The 26,088-nt window shown below is 59.4% G+C and overlaps 2 protein-coding genes across 23 annotated transcripts in view; one reads left to right on the top strand and one right to left on the bottom strand.

Annotated features, from left to right (window-relative positions):
* The window catches only part of LOC106509605 (uncharacterized), a 126,443-nt gene that overhangs the window by 65,452 nt on the left and 34,903 nt on the right, over positions 1 to 26,088 (bottom strand). For 2 of the 8 annotated variants that reach the window (XR_014839099.1, XM_085015061.1), the window contains exon 3: positions 1,317 to 3,947. The exons of the other annotated variants lie outside the window; for them this stretch is intronic. Coding sequence is in view for 1 of the 2 variants with exons in the window: in XM_085015061.1 (XP_084871187.1) it covers positions 3,677 to 3,947 (271 nt within the window). In the remaining variant the exon portion in view is untranslated. Of the gene's footprint in view, positions 1 to 1,316; positions 3,948 to 26,088 lie in introns of those variants that run through there. 8 annotated transcript variants of the gene reach the window in all.
* Positions 1 to 26,088, top strand: part of AFAP1L1 (actin filament associated protein 1 like 1) — a 68,599-nt gene that overhangs the window by 11,244 nt on the left and 31,267 nt on the right. For 11 of the 15 annotated variants that reach the window (XR_014836283.1, XR_014836282.1, XR_014836281.1 and 8 more), the window contains 8 exon segments: positions 14,876 to 15,004; positions 16,159 to 16,242; positions 16,932 to 17,029; positions 17,739 to 17,847; positions 20,543 to 20,641; positions 21,285 to 21,496; positions 23,216 to 23,395; positions 25,174 to 25,266. Coding sequence is in view for 4 of the 15 variants with exons in the window: in NM_001244817.1 (NP_001231746.1) it covers positions 14,876 to 15,004; positions 16,159 to 16,242; positions 16,932 to 17,029; positions 17,739 to 17,847; positions 20,543 to 20,641; positions 21,285 to 21,496; positions 23,216 to 23,395; positions 25,174 to 25,266 (1,004 nt within the window). In the remaining 11 variants the exon portion in view is untranslated. 15 annotated transcript variants of the gene reach the window in all.

The following is a 26,088-nucleotide window of genomic DNA, read 5'->3' on the forward strand; positions in this document are numbered from 1 at the left end:
GGACGGGGCACCACATTGCAGTCATTCCAGCTCCGGGGACTTCACCGACAGCACGTCCCACCAGAGACGCGCAGGGGCTTTTTATAGCCATCTAAGCACCTCGGGGAGAGCTGCTCTCCTGGGAGGGAGGAGTGGGGCGCGTGTCTTTTCCGGGCACCATTCCGTCGAGGGTGTACTCCCAGGTCAGGGTAGGGGGCACGGCTAAGGGCGCGGCGGGGACCAGTGGCGGCATGTCGCTGGGGACGGGATCCGCACCAGCTCCAGCTCCCTCAACCCCCTCAGTTGGGGCGGGGGCTCCAGTTTCTGCACCTGTCAGGTCAAAGCATTTATTCCAGGGCAGGGATCAGCACGCCCAGCTGGTGGATCGAATCCCGTCCACCACAGACGTTCCCTGGCCCACACCACGCCCGGAGGGTCTGTGCTCCTTTCTCACTGCAGGGCAGACCACGGCAGTTGCGGCAGAGACCCCACGGGGCCTGAAAAGCCTAGATGGGCTCCAAGGTGGCCAGCCCCTGGATTAGACCGCACAAAGTCTGGGAGTGTCCGCCTGGAGCGCAGGCTGAGGGTGTGGCCGGGCTGAGGAATGAGGCACTGTCCTTAGATCAGACGAGAGCCTGCTTCAAAACGCATGTTGGAAAGACCCCGGAATACCGTTTACCAGTGGCTTTCAAATGACGTCCAGCCTCCGAATCCTTCAGCGAACACGATCTGGAGCAGCCGAGCTGCTCCGGGAAGGGGCGGGTGAAAATACTGAGCAGAACCTCCTCCCGCTTCCTGCCCCAGGGCAGCCCCCGAGGCGGCTCCCAGAGCCCATCCCTCTCTGCAGAGAGCATCAAAAATCGCTTCCCTACGCCTGTGCCCCTCGCTGACACCTGGGGAAACGGAGGCTCCAGGGTGATGTCTGGCCCAAGGTCACACGAGGGACCCCAGCCAGCTTTCCCCAGTGGTCATGAGGCGGCAGCTTGGCCCGGGGCCTTGGGGCTGTGCCGCTGGTCCCTGAGGCACTGACGGGTCCCAGATGAGCCGGTCACCCCAGGAATTCAGGGCCGGGACGTTGCTGACACCTGCCCAGTCTTCGCAGGGGTCCCTAGGCTGGGAGGCCTTTTTTCTGAGACCACCAGAATCAAAAAAATTGAAATTGGATCCTATTTTTTAAAATATCTCACTGATACCAGAACTTATCTTAAATTTGATATATTGTTCATTTTTCTGGGGGTTTTTTTCCTTCAAAAAGCTGTTATTTAGTAGATAAAAATATCTTTAAATCAGAGAAATCTTAGAATGGAGAAATTATGATAATTGATACTAAGGCTTCCTTTTGAAGATGGAATCAGATTTATTCATTTGTAAAATGAAGATGTAGTCCTCCTGCCCATTCTTGTTGGAGGGTTTGCTGAGAGCAGGTCCAGCTGATGTGAAACCCAAGGGGATTTTTTTAGCTCCACTTGAACCAAGAAGAAAACAAACGCAGGAGCGAGGGTGCTGGAGGCCAGAGGGACGGTCCCGTCGCCTCGCCCCCAGCCCGCGACCGGCCGCAGCTGAAGGGGCTCCATGTCTTGAACCTCCTGGTGCGGCAGAGAAAGGAGGACTCTGCCCCCTGTGCCTGTGACACGAGGGCCTGTCGGGTCAGTGTCCATCAAAGAGACTCTAGGAAGGCCCCGGAGACCCAAGGGAAACCTTCCAGCCAGGAAGCTCAGGAACACGGGGGGGCAGTGTTCCATGGGGCGAAGATGATGGAGTCGGAAGAAGATGGGCACAGAAGCCCGGCTCAGGGCACCAAGTGGGCAGCGTGTGACAGCCCCGAGAAGCAGGGGGACGGAAACCGGAGCCTCATCCTCCAGGTCCCTCACTGAAAGGGGACTGGTGACTAATAATAGCGGCGGCATCACGTGGGAGCCGAGCGCCTAGCTGCGGTGTCAGGTTGCTGGGATTTGAACCCCAGCTCTCCTCTGGAGTCTCCGGGTCTTCAGCTACAGAGAGAGGTGCGGCTCCCCTGCCCGCCTCGTGGGGCAGTGGGGGGTTTGTACGAGGAAAGCAGGAAGCGTGCAGTTTAACAGGGGAAAAAGCTCACGCTTAAACACTTCGCCTCCAGGCCTGTAAATGAGCCCCTTTCTTATCTGATCAGAAGGGATTCCCAGCTCTCTCCCCAATGCCTTCCTTCTCTCTCCTCGCCTGCCCCTCCTGGGAAGGGGTGGGATTACAGACGGAACGAGGACAAGCCCCAGGGAGGGCACATCTGTCACTCCCGGTGTCACAAAGGAAACAGGTGTCTGGGGGCTCCCGACAGGTGCAAGCAGGAGGGGTGGTGCTCCGTGTTGCCACTTGGGGGGAATTAAAGCTCACATCGGGGTTGAAAGGGAGAGGGTGGAAAGAGGTGAGCAGACAAGGACGGCAGCCAACACTGCAGGCGAGCAGCAAAGCGCGTTCGGCCAACTCCCCTTCGTGTTCACTGAAGAGCAGGGAAGAGAAAACTCCCGCCTCTGCGCACCTGCCAACCGTTAAGTGTGCAGAACTCCTGAGCCTGTAGGGTCTGTGCACACCACCCGTTACTGTTGAGGACACCGAGCTTCAGAGACATGGAGCCACTTGCCCAAGGCCACACAGCCAATAAGTGCAGAGCTGGGGATCGAACCTTGGGCTGTCAGCTCTAGCTCCTGTTTTGTCCTCTGAACTGAGACACAGCCTCCAGTGAGGGCCAGAGCAAGGCACACGCCTGGGATCTGGGACCTCCAGCAGGTTCCTGAGCCTTCTAGGCCCCGGGTTCTTGTCCGTGAAACGGAGCTAAGAAGAGCTCCTACCACAGAGGGTTACTGCAAAGATTCAATGAAGTAAAGGCACAGGGAACATTCCCGCAACGGAACATCAGACCACACGGCGAGGGCCACAATGACAGGCCACCACATGGAGACGCCTTAGCGGTACTACGGTCAGGAGACGTCACCAAAGATCACCCAGGGCACTTAAAGTTTAAACCAGCTAAAACTTCTGAGTGGGTACATCCAGCGGCACCTGTAAGGGTGTGAGGACTCCAGCATTGAGGGTGGCGTCGGGGTCGGCGGGGGAAGCAGGAGCCTGAGATCCCAGTTGGATGCGACACTGTCTGGACCCAGGCTGCTGCTCCGAGGGGAGATGGGCAGACGTGCGGGCACCTCCGACGTCACCGAGATTACCTGACTCCGTAAACAAATACCAGCAAAAGCGGAGCGACGCCCGGCCCCGAGGACAGTGTCTCAAGAAGCAAGGATTAGGACCAACCCGATTTTTGTCCACGCGAGGTGCATTTTTGTCCAAACGAAAGTGTCGGGCACAGCGCCCAGACGTAAGAAGTGTCAGGAAGTGCTCGCTGTCCCCTTGGAAGCTTTACTATTCCCGGCGCTACCAGCAAACCCCTAGCCAGACAGCCTTCGTCTCTGCCCCAGGCTAGTGGTGAGACTGGCCTCAAATTCAAACTTCGCAGGAACAGAAAAGCCCCGGCTCAGCCTCAGGCCAGGCCCGGGGACGGTCCCGAGGGGCTTGTGCTGGTGAGCTTTTCGGGGTCGGGAGCCTCTATGGGAAGGAGGTGGCCAGAAGGGATGATGGGGCAGTAGCTGGAAATGTAGGCCCTCGAGGTAGCTCTAGGTTCTGAGAGCTGTGTACCTTCAGACAAACTACTGTGCCTCTCGGAGCCTCCCTTGGTTCATGTGTCAATCGGAGGGTTAAAAAAGCTAACCACCTCCCGGGGCCACGAGGAGCAGATGAGGTCCCCATGCGAAGCGTCTGCAGCATCGCGTGGGAGCGAGATGACTCCGCCTGCAGCTCCGGGTGCCCCGGCCTCTCCTTTTCGCGGAGGAGATGGAGCCACTGCCCCCGACGGAAACAGCTGCCATCTTGTGTGCGAGCGGAGAGCATGCGTGTCAGTTTCCACTTCCTCCTGGACCGCTTCCTTTGGGAGCTCACCAGGGAGGAGTCTGCAGACAAAGGAACAATTCTGGGAGAGCCCAGTCCCACAGGCAACAGCAACTTCCACGGAAGTGGGCAGCTGGCCCCAGCCCTCGCATCTGGAACTATCCTGATGAGAGCCGCGGCGGCCCTGGCCACCCCGGGTGCCGTGCAGACGAGCGGCCCCCTGCTCGAGGACAGCACCTGCACAGACCTGCTGCTCAGAGGCCATTAAGACGCAGGGCTTCCCAGATCCCGGCACCCTGGCCCGGGAAGCGAGTCCCCGAAACATCCCCACTGAGCGGCAACCTCCCTGCCCTCTCAGTGCCTGGCTCCTCGAAACGGTACAGCAGAGAAGTGAGCAGAAGAAGGCGCCATCACAGCAGGAGCCCCAAAAGGATCTACAGCTCTTGCCCAGCCGTCCCGTTTCCCTCCCACACACCTGGACACAGGAACTCTAAATCCCTTCCCTTCTTACAAGAGGAAAACGGGAGTTCCCGTCATGGCTCGGCAGGAACGAACCCGACTAGGATCCACGAGGATGCGGGTTCGATCCCTGGCCTCGCTCAGTGGGTTCAGGATCCGGTGTTGCCGTGAGCTGTGGTGTAGGTCACCGACGCGGCTCGGATCTGGTATTGCTGTGGCTGTGGTGTAGGCTGGCGGCAACAGCTCCGACTCGACCCCTAGCCTGGGAACCTCCAAAGGCCGAAGATGCGGCCCTAAAAAGACCAAAAGTGAAAAAAGAGGAAGAAGATGCTGAGAAGGGCTAAATGACTGACCCAAATTCCACACCAGCAAGTGGGAAGAGTTAGAATCCAAACCTCTCCTCCCAACCCCCAAGCCCCCCACATCCTCACCCCCTCCCTCAGGACTCCGGGTTCCCTCCCAGGGAGGCAGAGTATTCTCTTCAGCATAAAGGACATGCGATTTCCTGCAGAAGCTGAGTTAACACACACAAAAGCCTTTCAAGGTGCCCTCGCCCCACCCCCGCCACACACAGGAGCTATATTTAACTCCTGGAAAGCAGTCAGCACAAGGCCCTGGCCGGGCCACGGGGCTTCTTCGCTGCTCCCTTTTCATTCTTTTCCAGCCACGTGAACCGTGGTCCTCCCCGCACAGCCCGGGACAACAGGAAGCGCTTGTTTTAGGGACGGGCATGCCAGTCCGGCCTCCGAGCGCCTCTCCGCGTCCTGCCCACTGTTTGGCCTGTGTTTGGACTCAGAGAAGCACTTATACATTCAGAGGAGGGACATGAAGCCATCCATGGCCCAGGGGGGGAGGGTGGCAGCAACTGAGCAGAGCCGACGGACAGGACAAGGGGAGGGTTCTGTACCCACAAAGTGAACGGGCACTTCCCTCGGCCTCACCTGTACGGCCGGGGCCTCTGCGGCCTGAGCTCGGGGCCTGACATACATGGAAGGACCGTCCTCGAGCAGTGCCGGGAGAGGCATCTCCAGGGAGCCCAAGGAGGCCTCCCATCCTGGACCCACACCTGGACAGGTGCAAGTATGCAAATAATATGGGTAAATCTCTTAAAGCAGAGTTGGACATGAGAGGAAAGGACGCGTGGTGGAAATTGCTACCATTTACCGAGGACCTGCTCTGTGCCAGGCTGTTCTAGGCACGTTCTCACGGACCAGGGCCCCTGCCACCGACGAGGTAGACACGCTCACAGGTGGCCAGGGATGGACAGGAGGCATTGGCTGGTTATAGAAGTGTCTCAAAGGTACACAGGTAGGAAACGGGGAATGAGGCTTGAACTCGGAGTTTGGGCTGTTCGATATACGGTAGTTATTCTTATTTCCCAGTTTATATGTTAGGATTAAAAATCTATCAACTGCGAAATGCACATCCCTAAACCAACTAGCAGCCGTATTCCTACGAGGGATGTAAGTTCAACCAAAGAGGGTTTGAAGAGTTTAGCCACATGAGAAATTGGGCTTCTGCTCCCTTGTGTCCCCTGGGGCTTTTTGGTACCTGTTTTTTTCTTTTTTACAAGCATCATTTTACTCTCCTGAGCCACCAGGTGGGCAGGCATGGTTTTAAAATCTATTAACTAGCTGTTAGACTTATTAACTCTTAAGAAAGTTTTGCTTCAAGAATCCACTCATTCCCCAAATACTTAAGCACTTATTCTGAGTCAGGCAGGAGCAAAAGCTGGTGCTGTCCTCACCCTCTAGGCCATAAGGCTCGGCGGCGGGGGGGACACCTGACATTAATCAGAGAAATACACATGTGAACACCGCCATCCCTTGGTATCTTGAGGGAATTGGTTCCAGAACCTCTGGGGATACCCAAACCCTCGAATGCTCGAGGCCTTCCGAGTCAGCGCCCTCATCCCACAGGTTCTATGCCACGGCCACATGAGGCCGGCAGGGAGAGCGACGCCACGGGAGCGTAAAGCAAAGGGCACGGCTGTGGTCGAGACGGCAGGGGAGGTTCCCTGAGGCAGTCTGAGGATGCAGAGGCCTGATGGGGGCCCGCTCCCGGTGGGCAGGAAAAGAGAACTCAGGCAGGGGGAACAGCATATGCAGAGCGCAGGGGCTAAGAGGCAGAGGAACACAGCGTGAAAGCGGCTGAGGCAGGGCTGTCTGGAAGGGCCTGGGGGTTGGAGGGCCACAGCAAAGCTTCCTCTGTCTTTCCAGCCCTGACCCAACTCCTGGGGCCACACCTCCTAAGGAAACTGCTTTCCTTCCCAGGGTGAGTTACCGCCTCACTGCTATGATGGGTCATAGCTCATTAATGTGCTAGCTTGTTAAAACACACAGTTTACCAAAAGCCATCTCTAATATCATGATTAAAAAAGATATATATATATATATATATATATATATATATATATTTTTTGTCTTTTTATTTAGGGCCGCACCCGTAGCATATGGAGGTTCCCAGGCCAGGGGTTGAATCAGAGATATAGCCGCCGGCCTGCACCACAGCCACAGCGATGCAGGATCTGAGCCGTGTCTGCGACCTACACCACAGCTTACGGCAACACCGGATCCTGAACCCACTGAGCGAGGCCAGGGATCGAACCTCCGTCCTTGTGAATCCTAGTCAGATTCGTTAACTGCTGAGCCACAACAGGAGCTCCCTGATCAAAAACTGTGAAAGGAAAGACACTGGATCAGGGCGGGCGGCTCTATGGTGGACGCCGGGTTATTTCATTGTTGGGAAATGTGAAACGCAATTTGAGTAAAAACAAAAGAAAATCTGCACGCCTTGCATAAAACTGCATTCTGGAACTCTCCATTTTTAAATCATGCTGACTGCATCATTGGAAGCTATTTTCTCCCATTCTGTAAGTTGTCTTTTTGTTTTCTTTTTGGTTTCCTTTGCTGTGCAAAAGCTTGTCTGTTTGATTAGGTCCCATTGGCTTATTTTTGCTCTTATTTCTGCTGCTTTGGGAGACTGACCTGAGAAAACACTCGTACGGCGGATGTCAGAGAGTGTTCTGCCTGTGTTCTCCTCCAGGAGTTGGATGGTGTCTCGTCTCACGTTTAAGTCTTTCAGCCGTTTTGGGGGCATTTTTGTGCCTGGTGTGAGGGCGTGTTCCAGTTTCACTGATTTGCACGCAGCTGTCCAGGTTTCCCAGCAACTTGCTGAAAAGACTGTCTTTTTCCCATTTTACGTTCTGGCCTCCTTCGTCAAAGATTAACTGACCGTAGGTGTCAGGGTTTATTTCCGGCTTCTCTGTTCTGTTCCATTGTCTGTCTGTCTGCTTTGGTACCGGGACCACGCTGTCTCGATGACTGTGGCTTTGTCATCGAGCCTGAGGTCTGGGAGGGTGACGCCGCCTGCTTGGTGTTTGCTCCTCACGATTGCGTTGGCCGTTCTGGGTCTTGTGTGGTTCCCTATACATGTTTGGATTGTTTGTTCTAGTTCTGTGAAAACGGTCATGGGTAATTTGATAGGGATTGCGTTGAATCTGTGGAAACAAACCCAGCTAGTATCCATGAGGATGTGGGTTCGGTCCCTGGCTGCCCTCAGTGGGTTAAATGATCTGGCACTGCCATGAGCTGTGGTGTAGGTGGCAGACACGCGCTCAGATCCTGCATTGCTGTGGCTCTGGCATAGGCCAGTGGCTACAGCTTCGATTTGACCCCAGGCCTGGGAACCTCCATAGGCCAAGGGTGCGGCCCCAAAGAACAACAGCAACAACAAAAGTCCGCCACCAGCTAACCTGGTGGGAGTCCAAACAGGGTTATTACTGCTGTGGTTTGCTGAAGAGGAGCTATTCACTTATCTTTCGTCATGGAAATTACGCCTCCTGCCTTTGGGTCTCTAATTAAATCTGACCTTCCCTCCCTTAGAACCCTCGGAGCTGTGACGAAGGCCCTCGGTTTAAAGGTTTCCCTCAAGCTGCACCAGGGACCAGGGGTGCCCTTCTGGGAACCAGCAGCAGAGGTTTTGCCCGGACACGACGACGCTGATTCCAGGCGGGTGGGGAGGGTGGAGGCGCAGGGAGAACGCGGAACTTAGGATCGGCTGGGATTCCCCCGAGCAGTTTACTCTTAGATACATTTTTCAGCAGCCTTCTCGTTTTATCTGGCAAACGTTGTTGCCTCCCAGAGGAGACTGATCGCCCGCCTGGGTTTCTGTGTCTGTCTGCCCCGCTTAGTGAAAACCTGGCCCCTGGCGGACAGTGATGAGCCCACCTCTTCCCGGTCTCTCCTCACCGGAGTCACGGTACCTCCTAAAGGTACCGCCCGCCTCAGCCAAACAAGGTCACTGAAATGCATTTGTGACGCTCAATCAAACCCAGTCCTAAAAAGCAGAGTCCCGGTGCCCCCATCTGCGCGCAGACTGCAGAGGAGACTCAGACCAGGAGCAGAGGCGGGAGGCGGGTGGGGCAGGAACTGGTGCCTCACTGCCCTCCCGTGGAAGGATGCTGTCCCCCCACGTGGCAAGGAAGAGGCTCTGGGGACGAAAGCGCCCTGAGGAAAGGGGCTCCCTGCCCCCGAAGGCCACCGCTTCCACGCCCAGTGTCAGGCCCGGGGCCCTGAGCAGTCCGCGTGGTGGGGCGTGCAGGGCCCCGAGGTCCTCTTGCCCCAGGGCCGCCCCCGCTTCGCGTCCGGCACCACCGCTGAATCTGCCGCGTCTCTTCGTGCCCCGCAGCTCCGGTTGTGCCCCCACGGTCTGCAGATGAAGAAAGGACCACGAAGCAAAGCTACCTGCCCACAGCGGAGAGTGGAGCGCCTGCGCAGCCCGTGGCCCCGCCACTCCGCCAGGGCTCGTCTAAGTAGCAAGTTCAGGGTAGACCTGACGCGACGTCCTCTCAGGTTCCGTGTGTTGACCTTGTGAGCCCTCACGTTCCACGTTTTTAAAATGAGAGGGTCCGACTAGGTCATCGGAATCTCGTGTTCGATGCGTGCTTGTTGGCATGTGCGCTCGGATCGAGACACGGATGCAGACACGTCCTCGCAGAGCCTGTCGTGGCAAGTCCAGCCAGTCCATCCCCAAATCCTCTCTGCTCTACGCGCCAGAGTCTGCATAGTTCTGGGGAACATGAGGAAATAGCAGCAGCCACAGAAACGTGGCCTCGGATGAGCGCCGGCTCCAGGCACGACCCAGACAAAGTGCTTTGCCAGCATGGCCTTGCCTACATCTCCCAGCCCGGGAGGCTGGGATCCTGTGATTCTCACCTTACGGACGAGACAAGCACAGCTCAGACCTCTCCAGCGGGCCCATCCTGGGGCAGCGCAGAAGGCGCAGCACAAGGGCTCCCGTTCCCAGAGGTCTCACCCCAAAGCCCCGTTCCTGCGCTCTGCCAGGCGGGACTGTGCATGCCTCACAGTCGGCTGCCCGGGCTCGTAGCCCCCCCCCCCGCCGCCTCTCCCTCGTTTCCGAAGGCGCTGCCGCGGGACAACTGCTCGGGAGACAAGGAAGGCCCTCCCATGTTCATGTGCACAGCCATGCCCGCCAGGACGTCTTCTGGTGGCGTATTTTTCAGAGGTTGAACCACCTGGGGTCCCTGTTAACCTGCAGCTTCCTGGGTCCCAGGACAGGGCCTACGGTCTCCAGATGGGAGACCCCAGAATCTGCATTTCCCTAAAACCCCCCAGGAGAGGGTGTGACCGTTTGTCATAAGCATGGCATCATTACGGGCATGTGATTTCTCTCCAAATCAAGCTCTTCGATGGTTCAAATCCCCGTGGTGTGAACGCTCTGATGTTAAAAGGACGAAAGGCCCTCTGTGTTCACTGCACCTGGAAGCGAGTTTGGGGGAGAGGTCTGCCCCGTCTCTGAAGAGCTGAGGCCTGGCTCAGAGCTGTCCTGTAGCCGCGGGGCACACATCTCCCCCTGGGATGGCATTCCGCTGAGTGGGGTGTGCTCTGAGTCACCTGCTTTCCTTCTTGGAGAGTCGCCAGGTAGGGCTCCAAGGTTGATGCGCTGGTGGAGAAAGACCCACTGAGCACAGCAGGGGTGTCCCACCACCCGGTGAGAGGACCCGGGTCCGGAGCCCCAGTTTAGAAGCCCCGGCCCAGCTCAGCGGGCGAGCTCTGTGGGGCCCCCGCCTCCTCCTCACAGTCCCCTGCCCTGAGCCCACGTCCCGCGATGGAGGGTTTAGGCTCAGGGGCAACAGCTTTGAAGCCGACAGCCTGATCTCACCACTCCCTGGCGGTGTGACCGCGCTCGTCCAAGCCCGCCTCCTCGCTCGTAGCACCCGGATAACAGCAATACCCGTGCGGCTTGTGCGGATCAGACGAGATGATGCGCGGTAGCTGCCCCGCACAATGGAAACTGCGCGGCTCAGGGAAGAGTTCTTCTGGGTTTTGTTTTCTGTTTTGTCTTTGTTCTTTTAGGGCCACACCCTCGGCATACGGAGGTTCCCAGGCTAGGGGTCCAATCAGAGTTGTAGCCACCAGCCTACACCAGAGCCACGGCAACGAGGGATCCGAGCTACGTCTGCCACCTACAGCACAGCTCACGGCAACACCAGATCCTTAACCCACTGAGCGAGACCAGGGATCGAACCCATATCCTCATGGATACTCCGGTTTGTTAACCACTGAGCCACAAAGGGAACTCTAAGAGTTTTATTTCTTTTTCTTTTTCGGCTTCTTAGGGCCACACCTGTGGCAGATGGAAGTTCCCAGGCTAGGAGTGGAATCAGAACTATGCCACAGCCACAGCAACGCCACAGCCAAGGCGGGTCTGCGACCTATACCACCGCTCGCAGCCAGGCCGGAACCTCAACCCACTCAGCGTCCTCACGGATACCAGTCCGGGGCTCGTTTCTGCTGAGCCACAGCGGGAACTCCCAAGGAAGGGCTCTTCCCCGTTGATGCTGCAAGCTAAGCTTTCTCCCAGGACGCACACTTCCTCTGCCAACCGCACTTGAGAACTGCTGTGTGACTCTCCCAGGCGGCAGAAACCAAGGCCACTGCACTGGGCACCTTCTCATTCCCCGCGTGCTTCTCCCAGACTCGCTCAGCTGCCTCTTTTGCTCCGCCTGGACTTCTGTGACCACAACTCTGTTAAACAGAAAACACTCTGAAGTACGGGTTTCATGTTAGGAATCGCATCAAGGACCAGGAACAAAACAAAAAACCCAGAAAAGGCATTATAAAGCTTGGGTGCTAAAACTCGTGTTTTTAAATGTGGAGAACTTACTTAGAACCTAACTGTTCTTCGGAGGCAGGCGTGCTTTGAGAAGGCAGAATATTGCCACACAAGGTACCTGCTGATGGCACCAAGAAGAAATCCCGGGAACCTCGGAGCCAGGAGAAAGAGAGACAGAAAGGGAGGGCAGCCAGGAGGGAGGGAGGGACAGATGGACGGATGGATGGCCCGAGAAATACAGAAAGCTTAGCCACCTGAGGTCGCTTCCTGAAGGGCAGCAAATCTCAGAAAGGTGCAGTTGGGGACGGGGATGCCCCGGGGGGTCCCAGGATGCTTTCGGGGGGCCCTCAAGGTCAGAGCTGCCTGCTGTCCTGTGGTCCCGAGACCTCCACGACCTCTTCACGCTCATTCTCTAAGGGACACACAGTGGCTTCCCCGGGTCACGTGATGGCAATGATTGGCTCTTATGAAGGTCGTGGATGTGTGACTGCGTATCTTTGACGTTTTTCTCAGTTACAGCTGTTAATAACCTCAGTATGGTCAGATTCAGCCCACAGAACACGCAAGCTCCTTGGGAGCGTCTTTGATAATTGCCAGAAGCGAAAAGGAGCCCTGGGACCAATCAGTTTCAGAACCGACGCTCAAGAGACACACGGCTGAGGCAGGGTCAGGCCTGGACGCTCCCGTGGGACAGAGAAGCCGAGCCAGGCATCTGTGGACAGGCGCGTGGCCGCAGCCCCGAGAAGCCACCCGGCTTGGCCTCCGGTGCCCTCCTTGGAGCACTGAGTGCGCCTCCCGTGAGATAAAGAGAGAGGGAGAAAGGATGCCACGGGCACAGCGTCTTTCTCACTTTCTAACTCCCCCAAGTGGCCAGGCTGGCACAAAATTAGGGTAAATCAGGATATACTTTGGAATTGAGGGTCAGCTGCTGGTGCCAGAGAGGTTTGGGTTTCCACCTGAAAAGCTTTCTTCAAAACCGCTAAAACGTGGCTAAAACGATCTTAAATGATAACCTGCTTCCAAGAGAGACCTCCCCGTCCAGGACCCCGACCCAGTGGCACCGTAGGGGCCCCAGGCCCCTTTCACTTGGGCTCTGGACCGAGGCCTGGAGTTGCGCGATCCAGCAGCACCGGGAATCGCGAAAACCTGGGATCAGCCTGGCTCCTCCTCATTCAAGCTGCACGACCGTCCCACAGCTTCCGCAAGAGAGGTGTTGCAGGAGGACCTGCTCAGGGCCGCAGGGGTGAAGCGGGGCGCAGCAGGCAGGGAAAGGCCACTTCAGCAGGTGGGGAGAGCGCTGGGGGCCGCAGCCTGGAGCTCACGGCCACAGCCGGGGGATGCTGGACCGGCACGCCGAGGCGGAGACCTCACGCCTTCCCAACAAGTGCCACTCTGCACGTCCGACTTCCGCTTTTACGGTCGCCGCGCGGTCGCCTTTCCTTTCCCTGTCCCGTTTACCACAAATAGGGCAGCCCTGTGGGCAGACCCCAGACGAGACGCCGAGACGCAGCCCAGGCCCCGCTTCCCAGAGCCTCTCAGCCGCTCAGGGAAACTCGAAGCTCAGAGCACAGACCCGCACGGCACCCACTACACCCACAGTAACCACGGCCGGCCCGGCTGGGATGCTCTGTGTTCAGGGCAAGGCACTTTGGCACGTGCCACAACCGCTCCTCAGGAGGCCCCAAGGGTGCAGGTGCTGCTGTGTCGCCCCAACGCGGAGGGGAGTCTGGGTCACAGGCCAGGTAACGTGTCGAAGGGCCCATTGCTGAGGCCTGATGGAGCCTAAACCCAGAACCCAGAACCTCTGGCTCTGGGATGGATGCTCTTAGTACCTTGCTGTAGCTCCCCGTGCCCATCCACACCCGGGGCCCTGACGGGTGCAGCACACAGAGGGGGAGTCGAGAGACTGGAGGGGGGTCCTGGCTCTTCTGCTTTGCCCGGGAAACCTGAACAGCTTACGTATCTGCCCTGAGCCTTCGCGTCTTCATCCAAGACACGAGCATGATCATCAGGCCAAACTCGAAACTCGGCAGGATCCAGGACCCTATGAAATACTGCAGCGTCCTCTGGCGCCGCGGTTTCAAGTCCAGAGTGAGGGAACCAGGTTTCGCTGGAGGCTCTGCGGCCCCGAGAGGCCGTTTAGCCTCTCGAAGCCTTAGCTGCATCCTCCCTACAAGAGTGAGAATAAAATACACGCGAGGAGACGGAAGGAAGAGAGTAGGCACGAGAGAGGTCGGCGCAGCGCCCAGCAACCATGCGGCACACGTTAGCTCGTCCGTTAGACACAAGGGCTTCGCGATTTGCAAAGGCGGACAATGCTGCTACTGTAAAGAGGCCTGTCTTTGGCTCTAAGGCAAACCAAGTCCCAAGAGTCTGCCTTAGGAGGGGAGACGTGGGTGACGTCACAGTCTTGGCATGCTCCAGGCTTTTGAAAGGACTCTGCTCGAAGAGTTCCCGTTGTGGTGCAGCGGAAGTGAATCTGACTAGTGTCCATGAGGATGCAGGTTCGATCCCTGGCCTTGCTCAGTGGGTTAGGGATCCCATGATGCCCTGAGCTGCAGTATAGGCTGCAGACATGGCTCGGATCCCGAACTGCTGTGGCTGTGGCTGTGGCCTAGGCTGTAGGCCATCAGCTACAGCTCTGACTTGACCCCTAGCCTGGGACCTTCCATATGCCTCGGGTGCAGCCCTGAAAAGCAAACAAAAAGGACTCTGCTCCAGAATTTTTGCAACACCATGTGGTCTCAGATCAGCAGCATCGATCTTAGCTGGGAACTTGTCAGCAATGCAGAACCTCAGGCCCACCCCCCACCTCCCGAGGCAGAATCTGCGCTTGGACAGGGTCCCCTGGTAATTCCTCCATGCGCTCAAGTTTGAGGCACGCTGGTGTGGCACAGAAGGACCGACACCAAGACTCCGGGGCCTGGGTGGGAAGGGTTAATGTTTAGTGTGGCTCCCACCGAGCCACCGGAAACAGAAGGTTCCAGAGATTGAAGAGTATGGAATGATGGGACAGGAAGGCTTCCTTCCTGCCCTGCGTCCTGGACGGCCGGCTTCCTGCCTGGGACCTGCGCTGTCCCCGAGCTGCAGGGAGGCAGGCCCAGGCCCGCAAGGCAGAGGGCAGGCCGGGACAAAGGGAGGGCGAGGGCCTCTGCTGGGCCACCTGGGAGGTTCGGTGCTCAGGCCAAGGGCAGTGAGGCCTGGGGCCGAGTGGGGAGGCCGGAAGATCGTCACAGTAACTGAGCAGGGCTCTCTCCAGGGAGGCTGACGGCCGGCCCTGGACAGCTGGGCCACGGCCTCTGAGGGCTCCTCGCGGCCCCGGGTCCCGGAGAGCAGGGCAGGTCCCGATCCTGGACTCGGCGCCGTGACCGTGCTCCCCGGGTCTCCTCCTCAGCGCTCGAGCAGCTGCTCCCCGAGCTCACGGGACTGCTCAGCCTCCTGGACCACGAGCACCTCAGCGACACCGCCCTGGAGAAGAAGACGGCGGTGGCCTCCATCCTGCAGAGCCTGCAGCCCCTCCCAGGTCAGCCCCGGGGCTCTGCCCTGAGCTCCCCAAGAGCCCTCAGAACCCCCAGGCCCGCGGGCAGAGGAAGCCCGAACCGCCCAGGTTGCCCACTGCCTGCACGGCCCCACCGGCATCAGCCCTTCTCCCTGCGGCCCTGGCTCCAGCCCCGGCCCTCCGCACACTCCCATGGCCCACACACACGCCACACACGCTCACATCCACGCCGCCACACTCACGCACACGGCACGCTCCCGCAGCATACACGACAGCTCCCACACACAGTACAACACTCTAACATGCGCAAACACATCACACACGCCTTGTCTTTTTTTTTTTTTTTTGTCTTTTTAGGGCCAAACCCACAGCACATGGAGGTTCCCCAGCCAGGGGTCGAATTGAAGCTACAGCCACCAGCCACAGCCACAGCCACGCCAGACCTGAGCCACATCTGCGACCTATACCACAGCTCACGGCAACGCCGGATCCTTAACCCACTGAGCAAGGCCAGGGATCGAACCCGCAACCTCATGGTTCCTAGTCGGATTCATTTCCATTGCACCACGACGGGAACGCCACACACGGCTCATCTTCATGGGGCATCCGCCTGCCCTCCGGCTCTGGGTGCCCCTCCCGTGACCCCCCCAGCCCCGCTCGCTGTGCGCTCAGCAGCAAGGCCTCCTCTTCCGCCCTGGCCCTTCCTCCAACCCTGGCTCGGCCCATGAGATGATCTGGGTACATCGAGAACTCAGGAAACCAGTAAGGTGCTCCGGGCTCCACAGGGCTGGAGGGGTGGAAAGTCACCCCTGGGGAACACGGAACCCCACCTCCCAGCAGCAAGGAGGTCAGTGTCGTCCGTGTCTCCCAGGACGGCGGAGACTGAAAGGGTGGCAGGTGGCCGACTGCCCGGCATCTCCCCGGAGCAGCCCTCTGCTCTGTCCTCCATCCTGGGCTCTGGGCTTGCTTTCACTCAGAGAAGGCAATTCTCAGGACCGGTGCAGAGAGGAAAACAAGGCTGGAAAGCCAGGATGTGATTCAGGCTGTGCGCCTGCCGCGCGGCACTCGGCCCTGGGCAGGACAGAAGCCAAGCAGGCGGGTGGGCGGCCTCCGCGGGGTCAGCAGCTGCCCCAGGCCGCTCCCTGCTCACGGCCAGCCGCTGTCCTCCTCTCTCCCAGCCAAGGAAGTCTCCTACCTGTACCTGAACACGGCGGACCTGCACTGCGGGCCCAGCTTCGTGGAGTCCCTCTTCGAGGAATTCGGTAAGCGGCCCTCCTCGCCCCCCGCTGGACGCTGGCGTGGCCCCCGTGCCTGCCCCCCACCCCAGCCTCTGGAGGGGCCCCCGGATGGAGCATCTGCGCCTGCTTCTAACGTTACGACCTTGCGACCCTCTGGGAAGGTCCCTCGGCATCTCTGGGCCCCGCCGTGTCTGAAGGTCTAGTCAAAATCCATACCCTTAGGGGGCATCAGCCCGGGGCCTGGAGGGCAGGTAGGGATGCGCAGGCAGGCCAAAGGAGACCGGCGCCGGGCGCTGCCTCGTCTGCAGCCCACACCCGCCTTCGCAGCTGCCTGCTCCCTGGGTGGAGCTGCCCCAGCTCAGCAGAAAGGGAGCCGTGAGGGCCTAGCAGAGGTGTCCCGGGTGTGGGAGCCGTGTGCGGGCTGTGCCATCCCTCACCTGTAGCCGAGAGAAGGCGGTGCTGGTCAGCACAGGGAGCGCGCCTCGGGCCCCGCGAACTCGGGCAAGACCCTGCGCCGTCCAGAGAGAGGCTTCAGCATGTCCTGTGCACCCCGGCAGATACCACCCCCCCCATCCTCTCGGTCACCCCGGGGGAGGGAGGGAGGAGCCACCTGGTCAGGGACCCTGGAGGCGGAGGCGGAGCCTGCTGAGCCCTTCTCCGCCCTGCCGTGTCCACCTCCACTTTCCCGGCCCCAATGGCCTGACTGTCCACAGACTGTGACCTGGGTGACCTTCGAGACGCGCCAGAGGACGACGGGCAGCCCGACAAAGGCGCCAGCCCCCAGCCGGCCAGAAGCCCATCTCTGAGACATGTGAGTTCCCATCTCTCAGGCCCTCTGCTGCTCTGGTCGGGCTGAGCTTAGCTCTCCCCGCAACACAGGGGCCCTCCTGGCCGTACGGGACCTGCTGTCCCCACAGTGAGGTGATTAAAGGCAGAAACAGCGGGATGGGAGCATTTCAGGGGCTCAGGGGGCGCGCACCGTCCCTGCCAAGCAGGGGCGCCAGGGTGGACCGACGTGTCTCTTCAGGCCCAAAGGACGTCCCTACCCCGACCTCAGGTCACAGGGACCCAGGTGGAGTGACAGGGAGAGCTGGGATCACAAGCTGGGGGCCTCCGCCCTCCCCGTCTGCTGCGGGGCCTGAGCCAGACCACCCGACACCTCTCTCTGAAGTTTGGCTCAAGTGCAGCTCCCTTACAAGGCGGTGACCTCGCTGCTGTGGCACAGAGGCCACCTCACATCTCCGAGCCGGAGCTGCTCACCTATAGATCTCCCGGCCTCTGGGGCCGGGGAATTGGGACGGGGGCTCCCGTGACATCTGACATGGTCTGGCGACTGTAGAATTCACTGCCATCATCACCCACACCGCTGAGCCCTCTCAGGTCCTTGCCCATTCCGAGACGGCACCCTGCGCTCCAGGAGCGCCTACCTCCCTCTCCCCAGCCCGCTCCCTGTCTCTCTGCCTGCTCGGCTCTGCCCTCCTGGCCAGCTGGGTCTCACGCGCCGCCTCTGTCCCCTTCAGGCCGCCGACCCGCCTCCACCGCTGCCCAGCAGGCCTCCGCCTGAGGAGTTCTACGAGGAGGCCCTTCCCCTGGGCCCCGGCAAGGCCCCTGAGTACGTCAGCTCCCACGGTACGTTCTCGTCTCCGGGGCCGGCGCGGTGGGGAAGCTCCCGCGTGCGCGGGGCCTGGGGCGCCCGGGCTGGCGCCAAACAGCCACATCCACCTCCTGAGGAGCTGCGGGAGCTCCCGGCCTCGCCGGCGGCAGCCGGGGCGGCCCGCGGGCATGGCCCAGGGGTCGGGGCTTGGGTTCTGCTCCCGGTTCTGGGCGGCCTTGGACCGCCCTCCTCCCCTCTCTGGGCTTCTAGTCCCCTGCCTTCGAGTAAGACGAGGGGCTCGATACGCACACGCCAGTGCGCGAGGAGGGAGGGTCACGGAGGCGCGCCCGGGCTGGGGCGCAGGATCTTAGCCTTTCATACAGGAAGCTGTACCACGGGTTGGGTGGGCAGCAGGTGCAGCGGAGGCTGCAGAGGATGTGTGTGGCTGCCATGCTGTCACCCTGCACTCTCCCACCACCAAAAAAGACGCAAGATAGTCTGTCTGTGCCCATCAGAAATGACCCCGAGATAGATGCTGGGACAACATCAAACAGAACACCGCACACAGCACGATTCCATTTGTTTTCAATGCGGTGCCCACACACACATGCATTTTAAGGGTTTTTCTAGGTTAGACAAGACACACTTGGCAGTATTTCCTACAGGAAATGGACAGAAGTCGAGGCGGAAGGGAGCAGACTTCCCGTCCAGCCTCTGGCACTGACTGCTTTTCAGCAAGTGGTCATGAGATACGCACAACATACAGCAGACCGCTCTGGCCACTTAAAATGTCCAGCCATCGGCGCATCCAGAGCTGTGCGGCCGTCACCCCGCCAGTTCTCACGTGCTCACCATTCCGGAAGAGGCCCCCGTCCCGTCAGGCGCCACTCCCCCTCTCCTCTCACCCATCTTTCTGCCGCTCTGCATCGGCCTCATCTAGGTATTTCCTATAAACAGAACCCACGGTACGCAGGCTCTACGTCTGCGTTATTCACTCCGCGTGAGTTTCCGAGGCCCGTCTCTGCTGCTGCAGGTGTCACGGGACCGCTTTCCTGGCTGTGGATAAACAATATTCCATAGTGTGGACACCCCACAAATGGCTTGTCATCTGTCAGGTTGTGTCCACCTTTGGGATACGATGGGATATTATTTCAGTGGTGAAATGGAGGGGCGGAACCCCCTTCTGCCTTGAGAGTCTTGGGGTCTGCGTCGCTGCCAGCAGCCGTTCATTTGAAGCAGGTGAATTTATTTTATCCACTGGAGGACGAGGAAAAAGAAGGGGACAGAAATACTGCTGGGCCCCTCAGCTGGGTGAGGCTCCCCTCCACTCCCCGGAGAACTCAGGACAGAGAAGCTGCCCCCCCGCCCCCTGAGGAGCCGGGGTCCTGGGGCCGGAGTGAAGGGAGAGCCTCAGGAAAGGCCCGGAACCTTGGGCAGGAGAGGGCGCCAAGCCCGGCAGGAAGCATCCTGCCTCCTGTACACGGGGTCCGCCTGCCAGGGTCCGAGGTCTTTGCTCCCCCCCACGCTGGCCTTGAGGCCCCCGGTCTGCCTCCCAGGGACACCGCCACCTCTGAGGCCTCGGGGGAGGGCCTGCTGGGAAGGGCAGGCAGCACCGGGTGTCCCAGGCACTGACGGTCTGAGCGCTGCTGTCCTCAGGACCCAGGGAGCCCGCGGCAGCTCTGAGGAGCACAGCGGAGGGAGAGCGGGCTGGACTGGGTGGGGAAGGCTTCCTGGAGGCAGTGTGCTTATCCCCTGAGCTGGCACCTCAGCTGTGACCAGGCTCTAGCACTGCCAACAGGGCGGCCTCGGGCTCTTCGTCTGTCAAGAGGGTCTGATACCTTCCTCTCTGCACCGTGGGGATCCAGAAGGTACCACTGACGAAGCTACTGGTAACTGCCTGGTACACTCTGTGTGCCAGGCGCTGCACTGAGAGCTCCTATGCGTTCGTTCCATCACCATTTCAAGGAGGGAAGCGTTCATGTCCCTTTAGAGGTGAAGAATCTGCAATGTACAGAAACCGCTTTCCTCCCAAGGTCCCTCAGTAAATGATGGAGACATAGTTGAACTCAAATCTGATCAACCCCAGAGCACGTGCCCTTGACCCAGTGAACTTCAGCGCTGCTCTCGAGACCTTCCGCCAAAATCTCTTTCCTTGTGTTGTTTAAAAAGAATGTTAAAAAACTTCATTTAAAAAAAACAACACCTGAGTCCTTAGAGATCAGTATGTTTTCTGTTTTAGAAGTCGCCTGGTAAGAAGTTGTTTTTCTGAGCACAGGTCCCTCAGCTTGGCCCACGCCAATGAATCAAGCCCCTGCGGGGACACAGCAAAGGCAGTGCGGAGACCAGAAGCTCCGACGAGACAGAGGGCCGCTCACCAGTGCTCTGGGGTCGGAGAAGGGCTGGGCTCTCTGCCCAGGAAGGCCAGGGGAGAGAGCCTTGAGCCGGGCCTTGAAGGAGGCGTAGGAGTTCTCTAGCGGATGCTGACAGGGCAGGGGCGTAGCATGAACGCAGGGGAGCCAGGCCCCAGCAGGGCAGCCTCCTGGCGACAGGAGCACGGGCGGGTGCGGGTGTGAAGCCGGGCAGACGGGATGCAGAGGAGGCCAGGGCGTGACACGGAGCGCCACTCTCTGTCCCGAGGAGGGCGCGCTGCCCGAGGCCTCCCTCCCCCACCCTGGCCCCCGCAGGCGGCCCGCATCCACCCACGAGCTGCTCTTTCTGCCGACCCCGCAGACGGCTGCAGCCCAGCGCAGTCGATCGTGGACGGCTACTACGAGGACGCGGACAGCAGCTACCCGGCCACCAGCGTGAACGGGGAGCTGAAGAACTCTTGTAAGTGCCGGGTGGGCCTGCGGGTGGGTTCCGGCCGCGCAGAGAGAAAGGCCTCGACCTGACTTCGGCGAGCCTCAGCGCCTCACCCCCCTGGGGTCACCGGGAGGCCCGGCAGCCCTGCTCTCAGTGATCCCGGGGGTCAGCGGGCAGCCTGCTGGCATGGAGGCAGGAGCCCCGGGCCCGAGCCCTTGCCCTGCCGCGTGGTGACCGAGCTTGAGCGAGCCATGTATTCCCCCGGGGCTTCCAGATGCTCCGCATAAAACGGGGGCTTGCTGGGTGAAATGGCCTGGGACAAGGGATGCAGCGCTGATGGGTAGTGACAACAGCTGATTTTACTGAGTCCTCGGTGAGGCCAGACACTCAGGCACACACTGCGATCACCGCTCCTCATGCCCGCCCAGGGCGGTGGCATCATCATTTCTCAGGACCACCTTACTGATGCAGAAACGGGAGCAACTGAGACCAGAAAGCAGGCGGCACATCTAGAGGTCACGGGGCCCACGTGAGGGCGCAGTCATTACCAGGCCACACCCCACACCCGCCCCTCAGCGCCAGGGCCCCGGAGCAGGGACGCCTGCCAGGGGGGGAGACGGTGCCCCCAGGCGATGGCGCAGGGACAGGTCCTTTCCCCCGCTTCCTGCAGACAATGACTCTGACGCCATGAGCAGCTCCTACGAGTCCTACGACGAGGAGGAGGAGGAGGGCAAAGGGCCGCGGCCCACACACCAGTGGCCCTCGGAGGAGGCCTCCATGCACCTGGTCAGGGACTGCAGGATGTGTGCCTTCCTGCTGCGGAAAAAGCGCTTCGGGCAGTGGGCCAAGCAGCTGACCGTCCTCAAGGAGGACCAGCTCCTGGTGAGTGGCCGCAGACGAGGGCCGCTCGGCCTCACGCGGACGGGCGCGTGTGGGCACGGGCGTCTGCGCGTCTGTGCCCGTGCAGGCGTGTGTGTGTCTGTGCGCGTGTGGGCGCGTGCATCTGTGCGCGTGCAGGCGCGCCTGCCTCGGCTCCTCTGGGCTTGCTTTGTGCGGAGGCTGAAAGCCTAGTGCTTCTGAGATCAGGGCTCTTCTGACCCGAGCAGAATCCAGCAACAAAGCAAAACTTAAAGACCTGGTAAAAACTTCACCAAGTTTGTGTTTTGCCAGAGATGAATTTTTTTATCACTTTAAAATAACGTTTAGCATTTTTTATCATTTTTTCATTACGCAAGTAAATGGATTTATTCATAAAACTACAAGAAAACGAAATGAAAAATGACTTTTAAAAAACCCACCTGTAAACCCACTGAGCAAAAGCTAACCAACCACTGATAGGTTTTAATGTACAACCTCGATTCTCTGGCTTTTCTAAAACTGAGCCCATGCATTACTCGCCACCATGTAACTTGCTTTTGTAAAACTTTTTTTAAAATTTGCCATTTTTCATCACAGTCATTTTGTAAAGGAAAATGTACCTTGAATTCCAGAGTAGAAGGATGGATATAATTTCAGGAAAACTAGCTTAGCTCTTTGCCTAGATGAGTCTTACCCAACATCTGAAGCACGTTTCCTCCCTGGACAGTGAAAAGCCCCCAGCCCATCCCAGGCCAAAACCAGGCCAGGAGCCCTGACGTACGTGCGTCCACACCCTACGCTTCTGGCTTTTTTCGGGACTTACTGCCCTGGCGAGGACTGCAGTACCATGTCAATACAAGGCGGACAGCGGGCGTCCCTGTGCCAGTCCAGGTCTCAAACACAAAGTTCAGTAACTGCCCGTCGAGGCTGCCGTCGGCTGTGGGCTTGGCCGGGGGTCTCTTACTAGCACCGTAAGGAAGTTCCACCTGGTCCTTGTTTGTTGAGAGTTTATGTTACAAATGGGTGTAGAAGTTCCGCAAACTTCTTCCTGCTTCTATTGAGGAATGTGGTTCTCCCCTTTGTCTGTGAACATGATGAAGTAATTCGAAGGCTAATTTCTGAATGAGAACCCACTCACGCCCTCCTGAGACAGCCCCACTTGCTCTCGATGCAGTACGCTTGCTGCACCGCGTCTGGATCCCCCCGCTAACGCTGGGCTCCGGGCTTTCACCGCGAGGCCATCATTTTCCTTCTGTGTAACGTCACTGTCGGGTTCCGGGAGCAAGTGAATGCTAGCCTCATCCCAGGAACTGGGAAGGAAGAATCCTTACTGACAAACTATCGACTTCCCAAGCCCAACCCGCCCTCTCTGCCAGGCTTCTCTCTCGCACATTCCTGCCATGTGGCCCGTGAATAGCAAGGGGCTGGCTTGCTCCCAAGACAGTCTGTTTCTCCCCGGAGTCTTCAGACTGGAGTGGCCTTCCTAGTATTGTGCTAAAAGCTGCCTCTTCCTAAGTAGGTACTTGTGGCCCGTGGGGCCCCGTGGCCACCCTCGAGATCGGAGGATGCCAGCCCACGGATGCCCCCCCCCAGACTTCTCCGCAGCCCGCAGCCACAGCCCTGCCTGCGGGCAGAGCCCCCCGTCGGGGTGGGTGGTGGAGGTCTCCGTGGGGCAGGCAGAGCTTCCCCGCGTCTCTCTCCGCCCCCCACTGCGGGAGGCTCTAACCCCCACTTCCCGGGCAGTGCTACAAAAGCTCCAAGGACCGGCAGCCGCATCTGAGGCTGGCGCTGGACGGCTGCACCGTCGTCTACGTGCCCAAGGACGGCCGGCACAAGAGGCACGAGCTGCGCTTCTCCCAGGGGGCCACCGAAGTGCTGGTGCTGGCACTGCAGAGCCGGGAGCAGGCCGAGGAGTGGCTGAAGGTACAGGGCGCTGTATGCTTCCCCCGCCTTCTCCCTTCCTCTCATCCCCGGCCCGGCCCTCAGAGGGGCGGGCTCCTGTCCCTGGAAGAGCAGGCCTGGCTCGGGGGGTGGTGGGGGGGCGGGGGGGAGAGGGGGTCAGTGCCCTGCACACGGCTAGGGCTTTATGGGGAAATGGACCGCGGACCTCCCCAGGAGACAGACCTCAGGCTTGAGGCCTGGGTTCCTCCGAGTTATCTGAATTCCCTGCCATGCCTGCTACAGTTTTACTCGCCGGCACACGCCTGGCATGAGAGCTGAATACCCTCGAAGGAAACTGATTTTATCATCAGACAAGCTAATCCTTTTTTTTTCCTTTCAAGAAAGGAGAAATTCTCCCTTGTCGTAGGTGAAATAGGCATATTACCATGTCCGGCTATGAGCCCGCCTCTGCATCACTACAAAACAGAGCCCCCGAGTGTGCACCCTGCGACATGTGTCGCGCTAAGAGCTTTAGGACATGGCCTCGTTTGCTCCTCACGGTGGGATCAACACTGTTCCCATTTTACAGATGAGGAGACCGAGGCAGAGAGGGCCTGTGACTCGCTCAAGGTCACCGGCCAAGCGGGTGGGTCAGAATTCGAAGCAAACAAGGAAACCTACTGCAGGGGCCACGGCCGGGGTGGCAGGGTGCAGACGAGAGAAGACCTGGGCAGCCGCAGAGCGGAGTTCAGGTCCCAGACCTAAGCAGCCTTACTGACCATGTGACCTTCCGCCAACAAGCCCGCCTCCCTGTGCAGTTTCTTCCGTGAGGCCTCAGGAGAGGCCCTGACGGAGGGCTGGTCGGGCTGGTCAGGCAGTCGCTGGCTCAGCCACGGGGAAGCCCTCAGGCCCAGGCCCTCAGGGCAGCTCCCTCTGTGCCTCTGGAACAAAGAACCCCTCTCTCCCTCCCATCCTCCCTTCCTGCCGGTGATAACCCGGCTGCCCTGCGTGTTTACTGTTTCCATTACTGCCTTTGTCTCGGAGGGAAGGAAACCTGCCTGCTGGGGGCGGGGGAGGGGGGGGCTCTGTCCCCAGGGGCCTAGGTGGGTCAGAAGAAGAAATCCTACCCCTGGAGCCAAGGGGCCTGCCTCGAAGCCCGGTCCCGGGGGCCATGAGCCCCGAGGACAGAGCAGAGAGCCCCAGCTCCACCCTCATCCGTAACTTGGGCACCGGAGTACCCCTGCCCCACCAGGCTGCTGGGGGGGTACCGCGGGATTACCCACGCAAAGCCACCCAACAGTGAGCAGCAAGTGGTGTGCCGTTATTTCGGGATCTGGATGCTTGTGCTGAGTGGCCTTGGTGCGTGTCCTGGGGCTCAGTCTCCACCCCTGTGAAATGGAGGGAATGACCCTGGCTGCCCTGGAGGGGCTGACACGCCTCGGCACAGCAGCCAGACCCCTCACAAGCATCACACCGCTAAGGAGGTGCACAGAGGACCAGCGGAGCCGGCGTTGCAGACGGGGAGACGGAGGCCCCGGGGCAGAGAAACGGCTTCCCAAGCAGGAGGAAAGGTGCCAAGTCTAGAGGCCAAGCCTCTGGGCTCCCCGCCCCTCATCTTTTTAATTCAAGGGACAGACCAGGGGAAGTCCGTTCAGATCCTGGTGTGCCCCACACATGCAACACAGGGCGCATCAACCCACCTCTGCCATCCAGTGATACCAACTGCTCGGCTCCCTGGCCCTGACCACAAAGACCCCACTCCTGCTTTGGCGTCCGCAGCATCCCTGCCCACCGGCTCAGAGATGTGTGTCTTTCCACAGGTCATCCGAGAGGTCAGCAAGCCTGCTGGGGGCGCTGAGGGGGCGGATGTGCCGAGATCCCCTGTCCTCCTGTGCAAGCTGGACCTGGACAAGGTACCCCTGTCTTCCCAAGGTCCCCCCGGGCCAGGCAGCGGGGGCTCAGCACAGGCTCTGCCCCCGGGGACTCTGAGGCTGGTGGTAAAGCCAGGCACTGACCATGATGTCATGAAGCCATGAGACTGGCCCAACAGTAGGCACTCAGTAAATGCCTACTGAATTCATAAACGTATGAATGAATGAATGCCCACGTCCAGGGCGCGGTACAAGCCAGAGGCGGAGTGACGACCTGCCAGGACAGTAAGAGGCCACATGCGAACCGAGCCATGACAGCTCGACTGGAATGCGTCCGGCAGAGAAGGAGAGGGCCCCACGAGACACCAGCGAAGTGCTATTTCGCAGTCGCTCAGGCCACTGGCAGGTTCTTGCCGGTGCCTGTCCTTTGTCAGGGGCTGTGACCGAGCCGGGGACTCGGCCCCAAATCCAGGCGAGGGCCCAGGCCCGCATACACGGTCTCGGGCGGCATCAGGAAGGCTGGCCTTAGAGAAGATACACAGTGTGGCCGGCACTGTTCTAAATGCTTCGCGTGCTCAACCTAACGTAACTTCTGTGGCTCTGATGAACCGCGTTTTCAGGAGAGGAAACCAGGGCACAGAGAGGTCTGCCCAAAGTCGCCCCGTTGCCGAGAAGTGGAGCTAGCTGGTTTACACGCATTCAGCCTGACTCCTGGTGACCTGGCCACCCTGCCTTCACGGGGAGCTTCCTGAGCGCCCCTGGACCAGCAGTTAGTGGGCATTGATCTGCCCTGTGACGTGTACAGCGCCCCCCACTGGGCACCGTCCTGACAGTCACAGGGAGAGGTTCGGATATGAACCCAAT

This window comes from Sus scrofa, chromosome 2 (assembly GCF_054392235.1).
Source record: "Sus scrofa isolate SSC_HxYL_T2T_F1_AM1 chromosome 2, Sscrofa_HxYL_maternal_Yorkshire_Landrace_v2.0, whole genome shotgun sequence".
NCBI classification, from domain to species: Eukaryota; Metazoa; Chordata; class Mammalia; order Artiodactyla; family Suidae; genus Sus; species Sus scrofa.